At 56.4% G+C, this 20,105-nt stretch overlaps 1 protein-coding gene across 3 annotated transcripts in view; it reads left to right on the top strand.

Moving 5' to 3' along the window:
* GATAD2B (GATA zinc finger domain containing 2B) overlaps nt 1-19,332 on the top strand; it is a 40,121-nt gene extending 20,789 nt beyond the window's left edge. For 2 of the 3 annotated variants that reach the window (XM_055696963.1, XM_055696962.1), the window contains exons 2-11: nt 5,185-5,514; nt 10,690-10,819; nt 11,084-11,215; nt 11,569-11,700; nt 13,973-14,143; nt 15,998-16,313; nt 17,178-17,380; nt 18,153-18,263; nt 18,675-18,792; nt 19,016-19,332. In XM_055696963.1, the coding sequence (XP_055552938.1) occupies nt 5,186-5,514; nt 10,690-10,819; nt 11,084-11,215; nt 11,569-11,700; nt 13,973-14,143; nt 15,998-16,313; nt 17,178-17,380; nt 18,153-18,263; nt 18,675-18,792; nt 19,016-19,149 (1,776 nt within the window). In that variant the 5' untranslated portion in view covers nt 5,185 and the 3' untranslated portion in view covers nt 19,150-19,332. Of the gene's footprint in view, nt 1-4,452; nt 4,613-5,184; nt 5,515-10,689; nt 10,820-11,083; nt 11,216-11,568; nt 11,701-13,972; nt 14,144-15,997; nt 16,314-17,177; nt 17,381-18,152; nt 18,264-18,674; nt 18,793-19,015 lie in introns of all 3 variants that reach the window. The other variant, XM_055696961.1, reaches the window with a different exon arrangement.
* The last annotated feature ends 773 nt before the right edge of the window (nt 19,333-20,105 follow it).

Here is a 20,105-nt window from a genome sequence, read left to right as displayed (position 1 = left end):
CTCCAGTGTAATATTCATTTTTTTAGCCCAACTCACTTTTTCCAGCTTTTAAAATAGTTTTGTCAGTTTTGTTGTTGGGTTTTTTTGTTGTTGGGGTTGTTGTTTTTTCTTTTTTTTTTCCTTGTGGGTGCTGTATCAAATATAAATGGAAAATTGGGCTGCTGCTTTGTTTGTCTGGGAATGGCAAACCTGTCTTTCGAGCACTGGAGAAGTAAAACTGCCTAAAGGTAAAGGACCGTACAGAGGAGCGCATGATGCTGGAGCTGTTGCCTGCCTTGCTCCCGACTGTGCTGACGGCGGCATCGGCACAGATGGGCACGGGGCTGTGACGCTCTTGTTTCCTCGTGGAACAACGTGCCCGTGGTGTCAGCCGTGGGGATGTCGGGGACCAAAAATGAAGGTGAGCCTGGGAACCGGTGACGCTGGAAACGCGTGGCTCGACCCAGAGGGGCTGCGGAGGGGAGAGCACTGGGGCTTGTAAGCTGGGAGGGGCTGGGGGGACTGGATGGTGCTGGGGCAGAGAAGGAGGTTTGAGCGTTGAATTTGGGGACCCGGAGTCTTTGGGAAGAGGGTCTGCGCGCCGAGGGACGGCGCCTGGTGGAGGAATTGCTGTCGGTGGAGAGAAGGGAGCTGGGTGCTGCCTGCCCGCCGGCTGGGCTGCAATTCCTAGAAAGCGTTTTCACTCCGACAGCGGCCGGTCCGGTCTTGCTGATGGCGCTGCGTTTCATCTCTCACGTCCCTGCGTCGTGGGGGGCTGAGCAGGGCGTCCCCTCTGTCACTTCCTCCCTGGGAGCCCCTGAAATGCCAGCTCTGATCTGACACCGGCTTTTCTTTTTTTATTTAGTCGGGAAAGCTTGCTCACCTGCCGAGCTGCAACTGGAGATGCTTACAGCCTGTATCAAGCCCAAAACAAAACACGTTCTGTAGCTCTTGTTTCCCCCTGCGGGATTTTGCCACCATTTGAGAATTTTCTTTCCATTATTATTATTATTGTATTTTTAAAGTAAAGTTCCTTAGGGAAGAGAGAGAAGGGAGAGCCTGTTTCCTGGGATGTGCCAGATCTCCAGGAGCGTTTTGCTGGAGGGAGGCGAGTCTGGATGGTCTGGTTTGTGCTGTGTCGGTGAGGATGTGCCGACGTGCCCGTTGCCTCCCGTCCTTCAGGTGTGACTCGAGCACACCCACGTTGGCTGCTGCAGCTGAACGGCATCGCTCGCTGTGCATCCCTGTAGTGTGGTCCTGTTCCTGTCAGGTTTCTTCTGAAAAGTGGCTAAAATTCAGAGGTGTGGGGGGAAAAAAAATCTGTTCTTGCTTAGTTTATAATCCCAGATGGCTGACAGGGAGATGCTCCACAGCCAGTCCTTGCTCGTGAGTCAAACTGGAGATATCTAATCTCTGCTGGTGGTTCGGGTTGCGGTGGCACGGAGCGGGGCTGGTACCGACGTTCGTGGCTGGCTGACCTTCAGACTCGCTGAACAGCTCGTGGTTGGAAGAATTCCTGCTCTTGGGATGAAGCTGAGTGCTATCGCCTGGCTTGCCCAGTTCAGCCGTCGAGGTGCCCTGGAAATTCCCAGGGCTCCCAGGAACGCTGCAGTTTCTCCCCTCCCCTCCCCCATCCTCGCAGCTGAGTGCTAACGCTGAAGGGCCCCATTCAATAAAGAATCTGAAGCCTAATTTAGTTTTTATTGAAGCTGGCTGAAAGTGCGTGCTCCTTACCAAGCCTGGAAAGCCTCCTTTTGAAAGGATTAAATAGTTGTGGTACCTGTTTCTGATAACAGCGCTTTTGATTTGTTTCTAGTCCCGAAGCCACTCACGGTAAGGGGGAGGGCGTGTGGAAATCCTGCAGATCCCAGCTCCTTGCGTCTCCTCGCACCGGGGTTTCATTCATGGTTTGCTGGGTCCTCCCTCCCTGCAGCACGGGGATGTGCGGAAGGGTGCTGCCGCAGTCCCGCTGGCTGGGGACCGTTGAGTCCTGGAGGCTGCTGTCTTGTTTCCTCGGTGTTTTGTCGGCCCTGAGCTCCGTTCCCTACCCGGTACCTTCCTCTTCTGCGTCCTGAGACGGCATTTCCTTAACTTCCCCATGGACAAACCGCTGGTCCTGCAGCTCCGTGCTGGCGGGCGACGGCAAAGCTGGAAGGTGACAGGGATGCTGTGATGCTCGGGGGCGCGGTACCACTCTTGGGATGGAGCAAGAGGCAGGGAGAGGGGCACCCACAAACCCGCTTCGGCGATGGGATTGGTAGGTCCCTGGGCTTCCCGTGGGGAAGGGGAGATGGAAGGAGACCTGTCTTGCGGGAGGCCGAGCAAAAGGGTTGTTGTCCTTCCGTACCGCTGCTGTACCTGCTTCGTGGTCTTGGTGGTGGTGGACCCTGGCTGCTGCCCACACACCGGTCCTGCCAGTGCTTCCGTCGCTGTTTTTTTTTCATGCTCCGACTGGATTCGGAGCGTGGCCATCATGCTGCTTGTCGCCTGCGTGTCTGCCTGCAGACCGGGCTCCCCAGCTGCCTTCTGCTCACGGCTCTGCAGGGGCAGCACAGCTCCAAACCAGCACTTACCGGCCCCTGATTTCTCCCCTTTTCCCCTGTAGCAGCTCAGAGGGACAGCGGCGGCCGTGGGTCTTTAAAGGAAAGGCCCTTTAAAGGGTCTTTAAAGGAAACGCATGACTCCGCTCCCATTTCGGGGGGCTGCTTTCGCTTGCCCAAACGGCTGCCGGTGAAGGGGTATGGCTCGATGGGAGCCTCGTCAGAGCCCAGCGACTCTCCCTTTGGGTACGTTGCTTTTTTTCTGGATGTCGCACCTTGAGGTGCAGTTGGACCTTTCCTGGTTTTTCAGTGGGCAGATGATCACGATGCTCGATGGTTTTCCACACACGGGTACCTGTCCCCACCCTCCTGGAGGCCAGAGGAAGACCACTGTGCCCTCAGGAAGCCTGAACCTCCTTTGTGTGCTCTACTATCGTTTTGTTTTTCTGCTTGCCAACGATCTTACAGCTGTATTTGTCTTGGTGTCAGAACACACGATGGGAAATACCCATGTGCGTGAAGCGGCACAAGGGCTTTGGGTACCAAGACATATCTCCCCTGCTCTCAGCCCGTGTTATTTGGATTTGTTTTGGTTTTTTTTAAGCCATACATTTAGTTCATGGATCGATGTGGAGTTGGTTTCGTAGGGATGAAGCTGCCTCCCAGCAGGGAAGAACCTGCAGGATGACTTGACTGTGCCGTGGGGATCTAGGGATGCTTTTTTGACGTGTCCTCAAGCCAATGGTGAAGCGACGGCCAGTTAGAAAGTGCTCCCTCCCTGTGCATCAGCCTTTGTCTGCCAGGTATCTGGGCTTCTCCCTCCTCCTCCTCGCTTGCTTTTATCTCCCCGGAGCACGAAGTGGAGGAAGCAGCCGTGGAGGCCCTTTCATGGCTGAGTTAATTGGAGCTCGGCGCTTTCCCAGCAGCCGGATCCAGACCGCGGTGCTGGGTGCGGTGAGGCTTCTCGCTATCCCATGGTGTCTTAAATAACCCACCGCCACTCACGGCTTCAATTTAACCTGGGGTCACTTCTTAGGGCTGGGGGTGGAGAGCAGCATTTCATGTGTCTTCCTCGGCTTGCCCGTGCTTGCCTTTCTATATTTGGTTGCAGAAGACGTGCATTTTCCTGCCGAGAGACGAGGCTGTCAAGTAGAAAAGAAGTTCAAGGAGAAAGAAGTCGGAGGTGCTTGCCCTGGACATGGCAGCCTCTTTGAGATCGCGCCGTGCTAGGGGCTTGGTCGGATTTTTTTTATTTTTTCTATTTTTGTTAATTTTTTTTTGGCCGATTTGTATTTGTTTTCTTGCTGCCTGCGCCCCGTTTTTTTTAAGAGCGAGGTTTCTTTAGCACGGTTCGTACCTTTGGGACCGCGCTGATGCTGTAGTTGAACTTGTGTGACAGCTGTACGTTGGAAGGTGTGTAATTATAGGGAATTTATAACTGAGCCAGAACAACGTTTTCCTGGCAGGAGTTTGGCTCGGCGAAGCGTTATCCCGTGAGCGACTTCAGAGCCAAGTGTAGGAAGCTCCACCTGAAGCCAGTGTGGAGGAGCTGAGGTGCCGGCGATCCGGCCGCCGTGGCCTCACCTCGCAGCTCGCAGTGTGCAGACCTCACGGACGAGCCCCTGCGAGCCGCTGGTGCGGAGCGAACCGCGGTCCCCGCGGCCGTGACAAACCCCGGGTTAATTCTCTCTTATCCCCAACTGTTTGTCATCGTCACCAGCCCCGCTCTGCCTGTCAGTAGGTAAAGACCTCACCGAGCTGGTCTGTCTTTGTTTTCTGTTTTCAGGTGGAGCTCCCTTGGCTACTTTTTTTTTTTTTTTCAGGGGCGGTGGGGGGTGTTGTAGCTAGTTTCTTATCAGCCTGGGAGCGGAGGGATGGGGTTGGGATGGGCTCTGCGGCTCCTTCCTCTTTTTACTGCATCTGTTTGCCGCAGGGCATTTCTGCACCTGGAGGAGAGGCAGGGGAAGATGGAGAGTGAGTGGGGGTGGGAGTGGTCCTGTGCCTTCATCCTTTGAGTGAGAAGGTGCCTCGCATTCCTCACCGACTCGGAGGGCAGCTTCACCCGTGAGCATGGAAAGAGGGAAAACTGCATGGTAGGGGGATTTTCTGGATTTGGGGAGCTTGCTACCCAACTCGGCGTGCCGTGGTGTTTGTGCTGAGGGCGGGGGGGCTCAAACCGCGCTTCGGGTCCCCTCGAGATCCAGAAGTCCGCGGCACGAAGCCTTACGAAGGCTGAGGCTGGGCACACTTAGCCGGGGAAGGAGCTGAGCCGCCCTCCTCCTATCCCTGGGGGACTTGAGCGTTTTCCACCTCCCCTTGCTAGTAAATCTCGCCGAGTCGCAGCCGGTGGGCTTTCAGTGCCCAACAGGGGGTTGTGCCCCCCCGTTCTCAAGGGTTTGGGGGTGCTCTCAGCCTTCAGGTGCGTGTGGTTCCTTCTGCTTGGGAAACTCCCTGCCTGGCCGGTTTGGGATCGGGGCTACAAGTGCGAGCACCGCTGCCGGCAGGTCACCGCATGCCGGTGCGTGGGAGGTCGGTGCTCCCCGAGGGGGGGGAGCGGGTCTCGGAGGTCCCTGCCGGCCCTGGGGGAGTTAAGCCGGGTCTGCCACAGCCGTTTTCTGTTTGCCGTGATACTGATTGTGTCCTTCTGTCCACCTCTGTCCCGCAGGATGGACAGAATGACGGAAGATGCTCTGCGCCTGAACCTCTTGAAACGGAGCTTGGACCAAGCGGATGATCGGGATGATGTCCTGGCAAAGCGATTGAAAATGGAAGGACATGAGGCGATGGAGCGCCTGAAGATGCTGGCACTGCTGAAGAGGAAAGACCTCTCGGGCATTGAGGTGCCCCACGAGCTCCCGGTGAAACAGGATGGGGTGAAAGTCTACGAAGAAAAGCTGAATGGGAGCCTGAGGCCCCATGGGGATGGCAGGACTGCAGGGAGGCCGGGGAAGGAAAACATTAATGATGAGCCGGTGGATATGAGCGCGAGGAGAAGGTAGGTGCCGAACGACTGGAGTCTGTAGCTTGCCTGTAGTTAAGCCCGTGCTCTGCCAGTATGTGAGAGCCCAAGTCAGAAATTAAAGTGACATTTTGCGCTCCTGGAGGATGGGGGGAGGGGGGGTCGTCTTCCTGGTGTCTGCGAGGTCCCTTTGGCTGAACACGGAGGAGTGGAGCCTGCCCTCCCAGCAGAGTGTCTCTGGAAGGCGTTCAGCGCTCTTCTTGCATTGGTTTTGCTTCTGCTGCCCTTCTGATTCCTCCCCCAAACCAGATGGGTTTGGTTTCTTCATCCATCCGTTCAGTATTACAAGCGGCTGGCAGCGCAGAGCCTGCCGGCGTGTGCGGAGGAGCAGGGTGTCCCCTCCGGCCAGGACCTGTTGTTGGCACCTACCAGAGAGGCAGGAGAAGCTTTTTATTTAGCTGGAGGTCAGTCCTGATGCAGGTGGCACGGACAGTCGCTCAAACCTGACCCTGGCCAGGCTACTCACGCCTCTACGGCGAAGTAGTAACTGGTTTTTCTCGCTGAGCCCCAGGCTGCTGGTGAGAAGCGGTTCCCTGAGCCGGTGAGTTGGGTCTGTTTTCCAGGAGAAGCTCCAGTGTTCCTCACGCTCTCCGCCTGGGCCGTGCACGCACACCTGATTTTTTTATCATCGGTGAATTTGGGCAGCTCAATTTCCGCAGCCAACGCCTGCAGGCAGGTTCTGCGTGAAGGGGGCTGGAGCGAGAGGATTGCACGTGAGAGCCTGTCCCGCGGGCTGCACAGCACCGCTACGTCCCACCTCTGCCCTTACTTCGGCTTTCTTGGGACCGAGAAGGAAACAAACGTTAACAGTATTGATTTGTGGCTTGATTGGGATGCTGAGCCAGCGCAGGCTTGGACAGACGGGCCGAGGAGCAGGACAGGGGTGTCCTGTTTGAAGTAGGTGCGAGGTGCTGAGACCTTCTTGTGATGTTTTTTGGTGGATGGAAAGCCAGACATGAGCTGGCGGCGTGCGTGGGCAGCCCGGGAAGCCAACCACCTCCTGGGCGGCATCGATGGCGTACGTGGCGGGGGTTGTGCCCCTCTGCCCTGGTGAGGCCACATCCAGCTGGGGGGTCCTGGGGATGGGCAGGGACCCAGGCAAGGGCTGGAGCCCCTCTGCTGTGCGGCCAGGCTGGGGTGGGGGGCTCAGCCCGGAGGGGAGGGGGCTCTGGGGGGACCTTATCCCGACGAGGGGGACGGTTTGAACTGAAAAGGGGAGATTCAGGCTGGGGGTGAAGAAGGAATTTGTTGCGCCGAGGGTGGTGGGACCCCGGCAGGGGCTGCCCGGAGAGGTGGTGGGTGCCCCGTCCCTGGGAACACTCCAGTTCAAGCGGGACGGGGCTCTGAGCACCCGCTGTAGCGGGAGGTGTCCCAGCCCAGGGCATGGGGGGCACTGGGGGGTCTTTAGGGTCCTTCCCCACCCAAACCACCCGGTGATTCTGTATTTTCGTGGTGCTTCAGGTGGGTGACTGCACCTCGCTCAGGAGCCAGGCAGCCACCGTGGAGGCGTGTTTGGAGGAGGCGGTGGTGGCTCCTACGCAGAGTTTTGGCAACAGGGGGTGGCCTGGAGGTAGCCACCGGTGTCCCGGCTGGTTGACTCCATCTTTGCCCGTCGCCAGACGGGAAGTTTGGCTCCTTCAGCAGGGAGGTCCGAGGGCAGGGATCCCTCTCCGTGATGGGTTGTGCGCTGCCAGCATCCTCTGGTCTCACTCTCCCTGTTCCTCGAGGAACTGGGGCTGTGATTCAGCAAAACTGGGATTTAGTCTTTGTTGGTGCGTTGCACCGGGGTTTTGTGGTGGTGGTGGTGGCTTTTGGAGAGCGAGGGGGTTCTGCCTGCCCTTTGGGGGGCTCCTGTCCCAGCAGAGGCTGGCGAGCAGGTGATGGACGGGGGGGGTTGAAGGCTGGGGATGTCGGCACCTCTGGCTCCTTCTGGATGCCATCAGTATAACAAATATTAGAAAGGTTAACGCCATCAGTCTTCAGTAATTCTCATCCGTCGCACCCTGCTTTCCAGAGCATCACAAGTGCGAGCAGACCTGGAGTGCTGGAGGTGGGGAGGGGGGTCCCACCTGGATTATTCTTTCCTGACAATAGATGTGGCTTAAACCTGCCCAGACACCTCTGCCCGCCAGCTGAAGACCTGCGTGCGGTGAGGCAGGGGTGGTGTTAGAGGGTCCCACGGGGTTTTATCTGCGCTCAGAGCAGTGTTCGGGTACGAGCAGCACCCTTTGTACCTGCCCAGGGTTTACTCATGTCCTGCTCAGAGCGCCTCGTCTGGGTGTTGCGCCCCTGAAAAGTGCAGCTCTGCCGAGAAGCCCTGTGGGTGCAACGCTGCGGGTAACACTCTTATACATTATACTCCATGATCATGGCTCTGGGTAAATGAATGCACAGGTCGTCTTCGCCAGGCGGTGCGGAGGGCTGCGTGCTCGCGTGAGGTGCGGGGAATCCAGCTGGGTACCAGCGTCGGGTGCGGACACCAGCATCGCAAACGGTGATTGAAAAGAAACAAGCCCTAAAAAGAGGTAGAAAAAATTCTGCTATGGGTGTTGAAATCAGCGCAAAAACCCATCTCTTCACAAGAGAAATAAGGCTGGGGGGGGTTGAATTTTCCGAACCCGATCAGAGGTCGCTAAGCTGGAGTCTGCTTGGGAACGTGCTCCGTGTCTTCTCACCTCTGCCTGCCTCCTGCCTCGTCGGCGTAGCTTTCCTTCCAGTAGTTTTGTTGCAATTACGCTCTTCCCTTGACAAAAGTAAATAAAACAACCCTGACATACTCGGCAATTCTTTGCAGATGGCCCTTGTTTTCCCCTGTCTGGTTTTGATGCCGGCTTTGCTTTTTTCCCGTCGACGGAATGTAAATGAAACAGCCCTGACTTATCTGGATGCTTGTGCGAAAGAATCATCATCAGCCGTAACGACGGCCCGCATTTAGGAAAATCCTGACCCCAAATCCGATGCTTTGTTACTCTGGGTGTGCCCGAGATGTGGCCGAGGATGCGAGAGGAGCAGGAAAACCTGCTGTGCTCAATGCACCGTTGCCTTCAGTCCCTCCGCTCCCAGACTTTGGGATGCTGTTGCTCAAAACAAGCGCCTCCAGGGGCTTTGCACCAAAGGAAGGGACTTGGGTTTTGTGCCTGCGGGGTCCTGGTGGGGGAAGGGACCCTCTGCCGAAGCTGTTTTTATTTTTAAGGTGTGATCTGTGCGTCGCGGAGAGCCTCCAGTCCAAACGCTTGGTCGTGGCGGTGTTTGTTGACATTGGAAAGGCCGTTTGGGGAACGGCGGCTGCGAGCTGAGCCGGGACACACGCTTTGTTGTGAGGATGGTTCCGTGTCCTCACTGATAGTTTGGAGATAGGCACCTTGGGTGGCTGGCAGCAGAAGCCAGATAAAAATGCGGCGGGAGGGCACCGGGCCGCTCAAAAGCTGTTGAAGACTCATCCAAAAGCAGCTCTTGTTCCTGGCTGGCTAAATATCAACCTCCTTGGATGCAGGTTGGTTTGCCTGATGCGCTCGGGCTGGCTTTATCCCGAGAGGATGCTCTGGATGTTCTCTGCTGAGCACACCGCTGGGACAGACCACAAACAGCCCCAGCTGGAAGTCCTCCTGCCACCGGTGACCTGGGGAATGTCCTCCTCCGCTTGGGAGCGGGAGCAGCAGCTGGAAAACCCCTGGTTTGGATCCTGCACGCGGCGTCTGCGGGGTGCCGAAGGGAGATCTGCAAGAACAGGGTATCTGTTGATGGGCAGATGCTGTGTTCGCACGCTCAAGGCATAGTTTGATGGCCCACAAAGAGGTTATTGAGGGCTCTCGTCACCCCCAAATACCGGCAGAGCTGCATCCCGGTGCTTTTGGGGGCAGCCAAGAGCTTTCACGGCTTTGATTTCTTCGTTGGTTTTTTGGGGGATGGGTTGGAGCCGCACTGCTGGGGGCATTTCTCCAGCTGAATGCCAACTCCCTGAGCCACGGGGGTTTGCGGTGGATGTGCGACGGCTGGAGAAGGGGGCGGCTACACGGCACCAGCGTTTTGAAATGCCCACGAAAGCGGCTCTAACATTTGGGAGACGAAGCTGCCGAAGGCAAAACCTGCTGGGAGACATCGTCCTGCTCTGAGCATCCTCTCCGACCCCAGCCCCCTTGGAGCAGCCAAGCCTGGGAGCTGGGATTTGGCTTCCAGGGTGTTCAAAGCTACAAGTTTCGGATAAGATAATCTGTGGATCTCCTCGCAGCAAAGACCTTCCAGTGAGTCCGAGAGCGATAAGCCTGTCTGCCTCCGTGGCAGCGTGCCCGGCACCTTTATAACCACACTGCTCGTGCTGCTTCGCATTGGACTATTTAGCATTTTTCCAAGGCTCTCCAAGCACCAGTACATTAAATTGGTGATAGCAAAGGGCTTTTATTAGTGTCTCCTTACTCTGAATGATGCCACTGTGAGCAGTGCGGTGCTTGGATACTGCTGGATTATAACATTGATTTTACTTTATTTTTTTAAATATATTTCCCCCCCCCAGCCCCAGTGATGCGCCGTTGTTGTTTTTGTTTACCAGTTTCTAGATCGCGGATCCGTTGGATCTTTGGACTCTACGCAGGGTATTTATTCAGATTTTCCTTTACGGAGTGACCTTTTAAAATAGGTTTGTATGGAGATAGGCTTAGAGTATTTACATTTGTGTAAGCTGGGGGAGTCAGCCCCTTCCCAGCTCCAGCAGGGTGATCTTCCTGGGTAAGCAGGAGCAATCCCAGATCCCGGTACCTATCCCGGTGCCCTCTGCTCTCGGCACCTGGCTACGGGTTAGTTACGCTACGGCTCGTTATGAACGCCCACCTGCTCCTCTCGCAGATGGGCTTTGCATCGCGTGTTTGCTTACCCTGCGCTTAAAACAACCCACCTTTCACCCCGGGGAAGACGACGGTTTGGAACGAATCTCTCCCCTCCCGCGAGCCGAGGATGCTTCCGTGCTAAAGCCGGCAGTCGGCTGGTGCTCATCGGCTCCGGTTCGCATCTGTGGGGAAGGGGGAGGGGTTTGTCCCACTCCCACCTTTGCTGCTGATGCCTTGGTGTTGTGGCTCAGTATTTTTTATTATTTTTTTTTTTTTTTTTTTCCCTCTCCATTTTACTATTTGATTTTTTTCCCTCCCTTCTCTTACGCAGCGACCAGGACAGGGGCCGATTAACCCCTTCACCAGATATAATCGTCCTCTCTGATAATGAGGCATCCAGTCCCCGTTCCAGCTCTCGCATGGAGGAAAGGCTTAAGGCAGCAAATCTTGAAATGTTTAAGGTAAGAGCTTTCTGTGCTGTCCCGAGCCGCTCCGCCGCCGGGCGTGGGGTGGTGGGGTGTCTGCTTTGCTGAAGAATTTGGGAGTTAAGGGGGTTTCTGAGCAATGTGGGAACTTCTGGGCATAACGAGCCGGTTCTCGCATCCTTGGTTATCTGTGGTACAAACTCTCGCTTGTATGAAATCTGCCGCCTGCTCTCTTGCCACCAAGGCACCGGCAGCAGGTTTCGGCGGTTGGGAGTTCTGATTTTCCACCTCTTTTTGTAGGGTAAAAGCATAGAGGAGCGACAGCAGCTGATCAAGCAGCTCCGGGACGAGCTACGGCTGGAGGAGGCCAGGCTTGTGCTGCTGAAGAAACTGAGGCAAAGTCAGCTGCAAAAGGAGAACGTGGTGCAGAAGGTGAAGCTCTGAGCGGCGAGGTGGGGGCGAGGTGGGATAAGGGGAAGGCGCTTGGCCTCCGAGCAGCCTGCTAGCGGGCAAACACCAAGAATTTCTCTGCTCTCGGACCTTCCTTTACTCCACATTTGCCCCCCTGTGTGATATTCTTTACCAAAGCGTGGCTGTAGCAAACCCGCATCCCGTCCCACCTAGCGTGCTGCCCTCAGGGCCGGCTGAGAAGATAAATCTCTGCGGCTCTGAAGTATTAGTACTTGATGTAACGTCAGCGAGGCTTGGTCTGCGTCGCTCCTGTGCATGGATTTCCTTTCCACACGCTGTGTGCTGACGCCACTTCTCATTTTCTCTCCATCTAGACTCCGGTTGTCCAGAATGCGGCGTCTATTGTCCAGCCATCTCCTGCTCATGTGGGACAGCAGGGACTGTCCAAACTTCCCTCCAGGCCTGGAGCTCAGGGGGTTGAGCCTCAGAACTTAAGGACATTACAGGTGAGCCTTCCTGATGCCCGTTCGCTGTGCAAAAGACTTAATTGTGCTTGGGGCTCACATGACACTGCATGTTGGTCTCTGCCCGAGATGCTTTTTCCAAGAGGCAGGTAGATGCTGGCGGTTCTCAGCACCATGAGTAGGACAGCCTGGTGTCCCGCAGGCAGGCTGGGACATTCTCCCTGCAGGCAAACTCATCTCCAGAGCCGATGGGCAGAGGCTGAGCCATCCCTGTGATCCCAGCTCTCGGCTCCTTGCGTGGCGTGTGCTGGGAGGTCGGGATGCTCTGCCGCTTCACAAGTGGCAGATATTTCCAGCAGCGAGCTCTGGAGGTTTGTCCAGCTGATGATTCGGGTTGTGTGAGGTGGAAGGAGCTGAATTGAGATGTGGTGGCCCTGGAGAAAGCTCTCTGCTGCTTGGTAATGCAAGTTCTGGGGCTGCAGGGAGAAAACTGCTCGTATGCCTGTGCCCGCAGGGATGGCCGGTCAGCGGAGCCGCTTTTGGAAATGATGCGGAACGGTCAGAAGGGGAAGAGGGCAACGAAAAATGCAAACAAAGCAGGGAAATGAAATGTTTACCTTCTTCGGGAAAGTGCCGTAGGCAGGGCCAGGGTGCTGTCTGCCACAGCTACCTTTCTGCCCGTGTGCTGGGAGGATGCTAATTCTGGATGACACGGTTGTTTAATGTTGCACGGGGAAACGAGGAGCCAGCGGTGTGAGCTCACTGGAAGGAGGGCGCTCGGTCTGCGTGCACCTGCGGAGCGGGGTGCTGATGCTGACAGGCGATGGGGATTTCTCCCTGCTCTGCTGCAGGGCTTGGGGTCCCCTGCCACTTCGGGGCACGCTCTTCCCCCTCCCCAAGTGTCCCTCTTCCCCCTCCCCAAGTGTCCCTCTTCCCCCTCCCCAAGTGTCCCTCTTCCCCCTCCCCAAGTGTCCCTCTTCCCCCTCCCCAAGTGTCCCTCTTCCCCCTCCCCAAGTGTCCCTCTTCCCCCTCCCCAAGTGTCCCTCTTCCCTGAGCTCTGTGGCATCAGGAAATGGACTTGGTCCTTTCCGCGGGAGGCTGTCGGTTACATTTTTTCGGTGATATATCGGAATATACAAAGTCCCGGTGATGGGGTGGCGAACCCAGCTGCTGGGGAGATGCTGTACGGGACGAGGGTGGAGGTGATCCTCCAGTGACTCTGCCTGCTTTTGCCAAAAGACTTTTCATTTCAGTCTTGCTGATCATTTACTCCCTCCATTAACCATCTCTTTTGTTTGTGGCATTTGTTTTCTTTGCTATGGCAACGATTCGGGGTCAAGTCTATTGTGGCTTCGCAGTGGGATTGGGCTGGTAAAGGAAATGGGCTTTAGGAGAAGAGGAAACGCATTGTTTGCACGGTCTTTGTGAAGCTTTTCTTATGTGTGACAGCGAAGAACCTCGTCTAGAACAAGTTGGAATAAAGAAAAGAAAGGGGGGAGGGAGAAAAAAGTGGTTGGATGGGAGGTGTTTAGTGTTTTGAGATCATCTCTGATGAAAAAAATGGAGCTTTTCTACCTGCCACCCCCCTGATCTGGCGGTGCTGAGCCGCGAGGAGCTTGAGGTGAGCGGAGCCTGGCTCAGGTCTTCCCAATTCTGCTCGCATCGATCTGTGTGCCCGGTGCTGAGGCCTGCCGCACGCCTCCGCGTTCCTGCACCAGGGCAAACACCCATCTCCCTCTTCCTCAGGACTCAGAACTCGGGCACTGCTGTGAATTCTGGTTTTAAAAGCTCTGTGCAGCTGGCCAGCAGCCGCCTCCTTAATTTTTTTTCCTAAATCCCCTCTTTTCCCTTCGCATTCTTCCCTCTCGATCAGATTGACGGCGCTGTTTTTAATGCAAAGGCAGGCGACCTATGTGTGTCTTGACAATTATCTTCCAGAACATCCCAGCCTAGATCCTGAAGGTCCTACCTTCTTCCCAGTGAGCTGGGTGGCTGCTGGGAAGCCGTTGCTTCGTGAGATTATTGCCCCTTGTCCTGACTCAGGTGCAGTTCCAGCCTCTCTACAGAAAATAGGTTGACTTGAGACATCCTCCCTCCAGGCCGAATAGCCGTGATTATTTAAAATAAAGGACAATTAGAGGAAAACTTCAGTTCTTTGAGTGCTGTCTCGCATTAGAAGTTCACCGGAATTACAGAGGAGTGGAAATGCTCTGCTGTTGCAGAGCCTGATCAGGGAACTCCAAATTCTGTTTTGCCTCGAGTCCTTTTTTTTTATTTTTTTATTTTATTTATTTCTTGTTCCCTCTCTCGACAGGGTCACAGTGTCATTAGGTCTGCCACAAACACGACTCTGCCCCATATGCTTATGTCACAGCGTGTGATCGCTCCGAACCCTGCCCAGCTCCAAGGGCAGCGGGTTCCTCCTAAACCTGGCCTCATCCGCACTACAACTCCGAGCATGAATCCAGCCATCAACTACCAACCGGTAGGTTACTGGTTTTTCCCTGGGTTTTGGGCACAGCTGCCTGGTGGGATGAGCGAGGAGGGGAAATAGGAGGAAATTCCGAGTCGGAGGAGGCGCTCAGAGCTCAGTGTGAATACGTCGGAGCGAAGCCTGCAGGTGGAAATCTACCCCAAGCATGGACCAAGACGCCTGTCCTTGACCCGCGTGGAAGGATGAAGTGATAAATAATTGTAAAACTTCCTATTGGGAGCTGCTGGCTCCCACAGGGCTGGTTCATCCCAGCTGGAACAGCGACGCGAGGGGACCGGTTCGGGAGCAGCGCTGATTTCTCTTCCCGCAGCCCTCGCTCACGTGTGCGTTTCTTCCGCTTCTCTCCGCCGGCGCAGCGCAGCGAGCTCCCTGCGGTCAGCAAGCTGTGGATGCTTAAACCTGTTTGTTTCGCTTTTGGAAGAATGGCAAGGCTTCCATGAAGACTGGGAATGGAGAGGGAGGGGGAAAAAGAACGACACTTTCCAGTTCTAGCCGTGGTAAAACAATCCGACCTTCCCGGCGAACAGCCTTGGTCCCTGGGCTGCATCTCCCACGCGTGGGACAGTCTCCGTTCCTCACCTGGGCGGAGATGCTCTGTGCGTGTGCGGGCCCAAATTAACAACCCCTCCTCGTTCCTTTGGGGGTTTGTGTCCAGTTCTTAAGCCGTTCAATCTGCCCTAACAATGGGATGGGATGGGATGATGTGCCAATTGTAAACATGACGAGGCAACAGTCTGAAAGCCTTGCAGCCGAACAACTGTCAGACAGAGCTAATTACATGTTCCATCAAAAAAACCCACCCCAACTGCTCTTACAGGAAGAGTTGTAAGTTTTTTGGTGTTAATTCATCAACTATTTAAAATGGCATGAGTTGGCTCTGCTAATAATTTTCCTGGATCTCCATTAGAGCACCGGCTTTGGGATTAGCGTGGTCCTCTGCCTTTTTTCCCCAACCAGCGAAGCATTAGCAGTCCTAAAACAGAAAACTGGGGCAAACTGATGGATCTTCTGTTGGCTATTTGCGATCGACGCGACCGTGGCCCCCGAGCTTTGGCAGCCGACCCCGTTTGAGTCGCTGAGGGGGTCGGTGACTGTTTGGGGTCTTCCCTTTTGCACTCATGGATGTGTTTGTACCCTGGGAAACAGGTAGATGGGGTTAAGGGCTGGCAGCAGCCCTGCCAGGGCTTAAATAGTTTGCAGGCTGATGGCTTTTTGTCACAAAAGACCACGCAAGCCGCATCCTCAGGTCAGCAGAAGTCTTTGTGCTTTGCTGCCGTCACGTGCCAGAGGGACTGCGCATCCAACGGAACGGAGGATGCAGGAGAAAGCTGCTGGAAATGGAAGAGGAGGGAATTGGCACATGCGGAGCACCTGTGTGGGAGGGGACGGCCACCATCTGGTAGCGGGGATGCTGCCTGGGCGCCTGCCAGAGCAGCGAAGCAAGAGGTGGAGGAGCGGAACGCGACAGCGAGCGATGGTGCCTGCGTGTGAATCACGGCGCTCGGTGCTGCCTACGCTCGCTGGTGCCGACGCCGGGTCCCCAGGCCGGGCCCTGCCCCCACCTTCCCTCTCCCGCAGAAGCCCCCGCGCTGCTCCAGGTGCCGAGACCCCTCTTGCGGATTCCAGCGCGCGGGAGGCTCCTCGGCACCAGCGCTGCGTTATTGCAAGGACCGCGATGAGCTCCCCGCTCCCGCATCCCAGCACGACTCCCACGGTCCTTGCGGGAGCGTTTGCCCTCGGAGGGTTGTGCGAAGGCGCTCTGGCTCGTCGTCCGGGTGACTTCAGCTGTGGCTGGGGGGCTGTGTTAATTTTCTGTATTAATCCTCGTCTCCTCTTCCCCTCCAGCAATCAAGTTCTTCTGTTCCTTGCCAGCGTACGTCGTCTTCAGCCATCTATATGAACCTTGCCTCCCACATCCAGCCTGGCACTGTCAACAGGGTGTCGTCGCCGCTCCCCAGCCCCAGTGCTCTGAACGACGCCGCCAACTCCCAGGCAGCTGCCAAGCTTGCCCTCCGCAAGCAGCTGGAAAAGACGCTGCTGGAGATCCCCCCCCCCAAGCCGCCCGCTCCCCTGCTGCATTTCTTGCCCAGCGCAGCCAACAGCGAGTTCATCTACATGGTGGGGCTGGAGGAGGTGGTGCAGAGCGTTATTGACAGCCAAGGTGAGCGCGGCGGGCTGCAGCCTTCCTCCATCGCCGTGCTGACCGTGCTCCCGCCTGCCATTTCCGATTTTTATTTTTATTTTTTGCCAAACGCCAAAATGTGTGGCTTGCGAGGCTGGGGGAGCGCGGCAGCTGGTCGTAACGCAGCCCAGGGCTCTGCTTCTTCCTGCGGCGGCTGCCGGGGGTGCAGAGCCGGGTCCCCCCTGGCGCTGGCCTGCCCCGTGGACACAGAGCCGGTCTGGTGGGGCTAGTAGCCTCCACATGCCGAGCCCGCAGCTGGCCCTGGGGCTCGTCAGTTGGTGGCCACCTGGGGGAGGGGTCTCCCCGGCTCTTCCCTGGATGAATGTTGGGGAGCTGAGATGCAAAATCCTCGGGGCTGTGACTGCCCGGGGTCCCGTCCTGGTGTGGTTGTGGAGGTTTTAGCTCCCACCTCACCGTTCCCTACGGGCTGTCAGCTCCCAGGTGGATGGGTTGGGGATGGGGATGAGATGAGGATGAGGATGGGGATGAAGATGGGGTGGGATCTGATGGGATGGGATGATGGGATGGAGCCTGTGGTACGCCTCTGGCTTGCCTGTCTCGCCCCTCAGTTTTTTATAGTCCTGTAGAGCTGGTCCCAGCACTGCCAGGTCGTTCTGTCCCTGGGGCAGGAATGCTGTGTCTCTCCCAGGATGCTGGGATCTTGCCCAGAGTGGGCTTGACGTTGGTGCAACACTGTCCTGAAAATCCATTTATTTACCGGGACCTGCGTGATGGTGCGCGCGGGGGCCTGTTGTTGTCGTGCCCGGGATGGCGGAGGTGGTGTGGGAGTGGGGGGGCCTGTCCTGTTTTCCCCACTAATTCCCGTCGGCGGTGCCTTCGCAGGGAAAAGCTGCGTGTCCCTCCTGCGTGTGGAGCCCTTTGTCTGTGCCCAGTGCCGCACCGACTTCACCCCGCACTGGAAGCAGGAGAAAAACGGGAAGATCCTGTGCGAGCAGTGCATGACGTCCAACCAGAAGAAAGCACTGAAGGCAGAGCACACCAACCGGCTGAAGAACGCCTTCGTGAAAGCTTTGCAGCAGGAGCAGGCAAGTACACAACCCCTCTTGCTTTGCTCCGGGGCTCCCCGCTCCCCTTCCCGTGGCACGGCGGGGTTCCCCCATATGTCAGCTCCAGGAATTTGGTTTCTCTGTGGGGCTGGTGAGGGTTCCCAGCTCGGTGCCCGGAACTTCTAAGAGCACAAAGCTGGTGCTGAGGATCCAGGGTGCGATGTTTTCCCCCTGGATTCGTAACTGGAGGGCTGGCTGGGGACAGCTGCCTTCCCTCCCTGGCTTTGCCGCTGACTTTCCTGGAACTGTGCGGGGAAGGCGCTTCACCACTTGCTGCCTTATTTGTGGAAGGGAAGGGAATTTGCTAAATTCCTGTGAGAAATCAGGGTTAGAGAACTTGTTTCGAGGCTCTGGGGTGAAATAAACCAGAAGCATCATTTGTGAACGGTTAAAAAAAAAAAACCAAAACCCAAATATGAAGTGGAATCTGGCTGCTGCCAATTGGGATGTGACTGCTTTGCAGAAGAGTCTTTGGGCTGTTTGTCGCGAGTGGGTGCAGAGATAGAAAAGCTGTTCGTGTTGGCTGCGGCGGGACTGCGGCTCCTTGGGAAAGCTGCAGCCAGGGTTTCAGTGGTTTTCAAATAAAAGTGTGGGGGGAGGGTCCTGCTTCCCCCCTCCCCAGGAATGCCACCCGTCAGCCCCGCTCGCAGCGCCGGAGGGGTCAGCTTGGACCCGTCGTTCCCCGCCGGGGAGGTGCGGTGTAACGGGATGGCGTGCGCCTCTGAGAATGCTTCTGCTTCGTTTTGCTCAGGAGATCGAGCAGCGACTACAGCAGCAGGCAGCCTTGTCCCCCACTGCAGCTCCAGCCGTCTCCAGCGTCAGCAAACAGGAGAACATCATGCGGCACCACACGCTCCGGCAGGTGAGCGCCGTCCCTTCTCCCATCGCTCCAGCGCTGCGCGGCCCCTTGGGATGCTGGAGGGAGGTGCGAGCATCCCGCTGCCTTCGCTCCCACAGCAGCTTCGGGGCCGGGCTGCCCTTCCTCCTGGCAGCCGGAAGGTTTGCTTTGAGCCCGAGTCCCCTGCAACGTGGTGGCTGCTGGTGGGCTCCTCTCCCACCCCCTCCCCTCTGCATCCCTCCCTCGCCGGTGCCGTGCCGTCCCGTACGGAGCCCGCAGCACAGCACTCTGCTGCCTGCTCACGTGCCTTGAAGAGAGCGATGTGCAAACTATATTTTCCATGTACTGGCCAAAACCGGTGACTGATTCTTCACCCTCTGGCTACGGCTGCTTCCAGGCTGCCTTCCTACCAGCTTTTATTCTCCTCTTCCTCAGGCTCCGCAGCCCCAGAGCACTTTGCAGCGTGGCATCCCCACCTCTGCCCGCTCCATGCTTTCCAACTTTGCGCAGGCACCCCAGCTCTCCGTGGCGGGTGGTCTCCTCGGCATGCCAGGTAACGTCCCCCGTCCATGCCGCGCCGGGATGGGGCTGGGGGCCAGGCGGAGAGCGGGATGGGTCACTCACTCTGTGCCTGCTCTGGTTTTTGGGGAAGGGGGATGTGTTGCCACCAGCACAGGGAAATGGTGATCGTGGTGCTTCGGTCACCAAAGGGGGGGACCTCGGAGCGCAGGGGTGTGTTGGGGGGGTCCCCACCTGCTTTTCTCACCCCTCTGCAGGTGTTAACATCGCTTACCTGAATGCTGGGATCGGAGGCCACAAAGCGTCGAGTTTGGCGGACCGGCAGCGGGAATACCTTTTGGATATGATCCCACCCCGCTCTATATCGCAGTCCATCAGTGGACAGAAATAACGCCTATTGACCGTCCCCCCCCTTCCTCCCCACCTCCGTCGCATGCAGTGCCTGTACTGGTGCCTACCGTACACGGGGAAAAAAAAAAAAAAAAAAAAAAAAAAAAAAGACAAAAAAAAAAAGAAACAAAAAACAAATGAAAAAAAACCACAAAACAAACAAACAAAACAAAAAAAAAAACATTTCAAACCTTCAGCGACCTGTCCTTTTTCCGAACCTTAACTTCTTTGGTTTTCTATAGCAGTGAGAGGTCACGTCCTTTGCCCGAGGTCAGAACAATGTCTGCTTGAAATCAGCATTCTCCATGTGTTAAAGCTTGTTTTATGCTATTTTTTTGTAATGACAAAGCATAGAATTTTTAATTGTGTTGTGAGGTTGGTTGGTTTTTTTTTTTTCCTTGGTTTTTTTTTCTTGGGGTTGTTTTTGGTTTTTTTTGTTCCCTCCTCCTTTGCTCAATGGATGGTTAAAACTTTTTTTCCTTTCCAGAGACTTTCTAAGGGCATCCACTCGACTTTAAGTGACCGTTAATTTTTTTTAAAGGGCAGCCCTATGCTGACTTATGGGGAAACGGGGGCAAAGAGTTGCGATGGGCTGGAGCCCGGACCACCGCCCGTGGTGGGGTGCTACAATTCCCTTGGCTTGGCAGACGAAGTCAGGAGCTGCCGACCCCGACACCCGTGCTCCCACCTCTCTTCCCGGAGGAAGGGAAGCCCGGTTTGGTGAGGAGCCGGTGCCCGCGGCCATCGGCACCGACGGGGTCGACTGGACGGTGCTGGCGACCCCCTTGACCGACCCAAGGAGCCCGGCGAGGCGCAGAGGGGTGTCAATGGTACCCGGTGAGCCCCCGGCGTGGCGGGCAGCTGCCGTTGTGCGTGGCGGTGGCGGTGCTTCTCGGCGGGTTCTAGAGCAGACTGCGAATGACCGGTGGCCTTGGGCGCGGTGAGTCCCCCTCCTCC

The sequence above is a fragment of the Falco cherrug genome, chromosome 19 (genome assembly GCF_023634085.1).
Source record: "Falco cherrug isolate bFalChe1 chromosome 19, bFalChe1.pri, whole genome shotgun sequence".
Taxonomy (NCBI): Eukaryota; Metazoa; Chordata; class Aves; order Falconiformes; family Falconidae; genus Falco; species Falco cherrug.
This window is presented reverse-complemented; position numbering and strand designations above follow the sequence as displayed.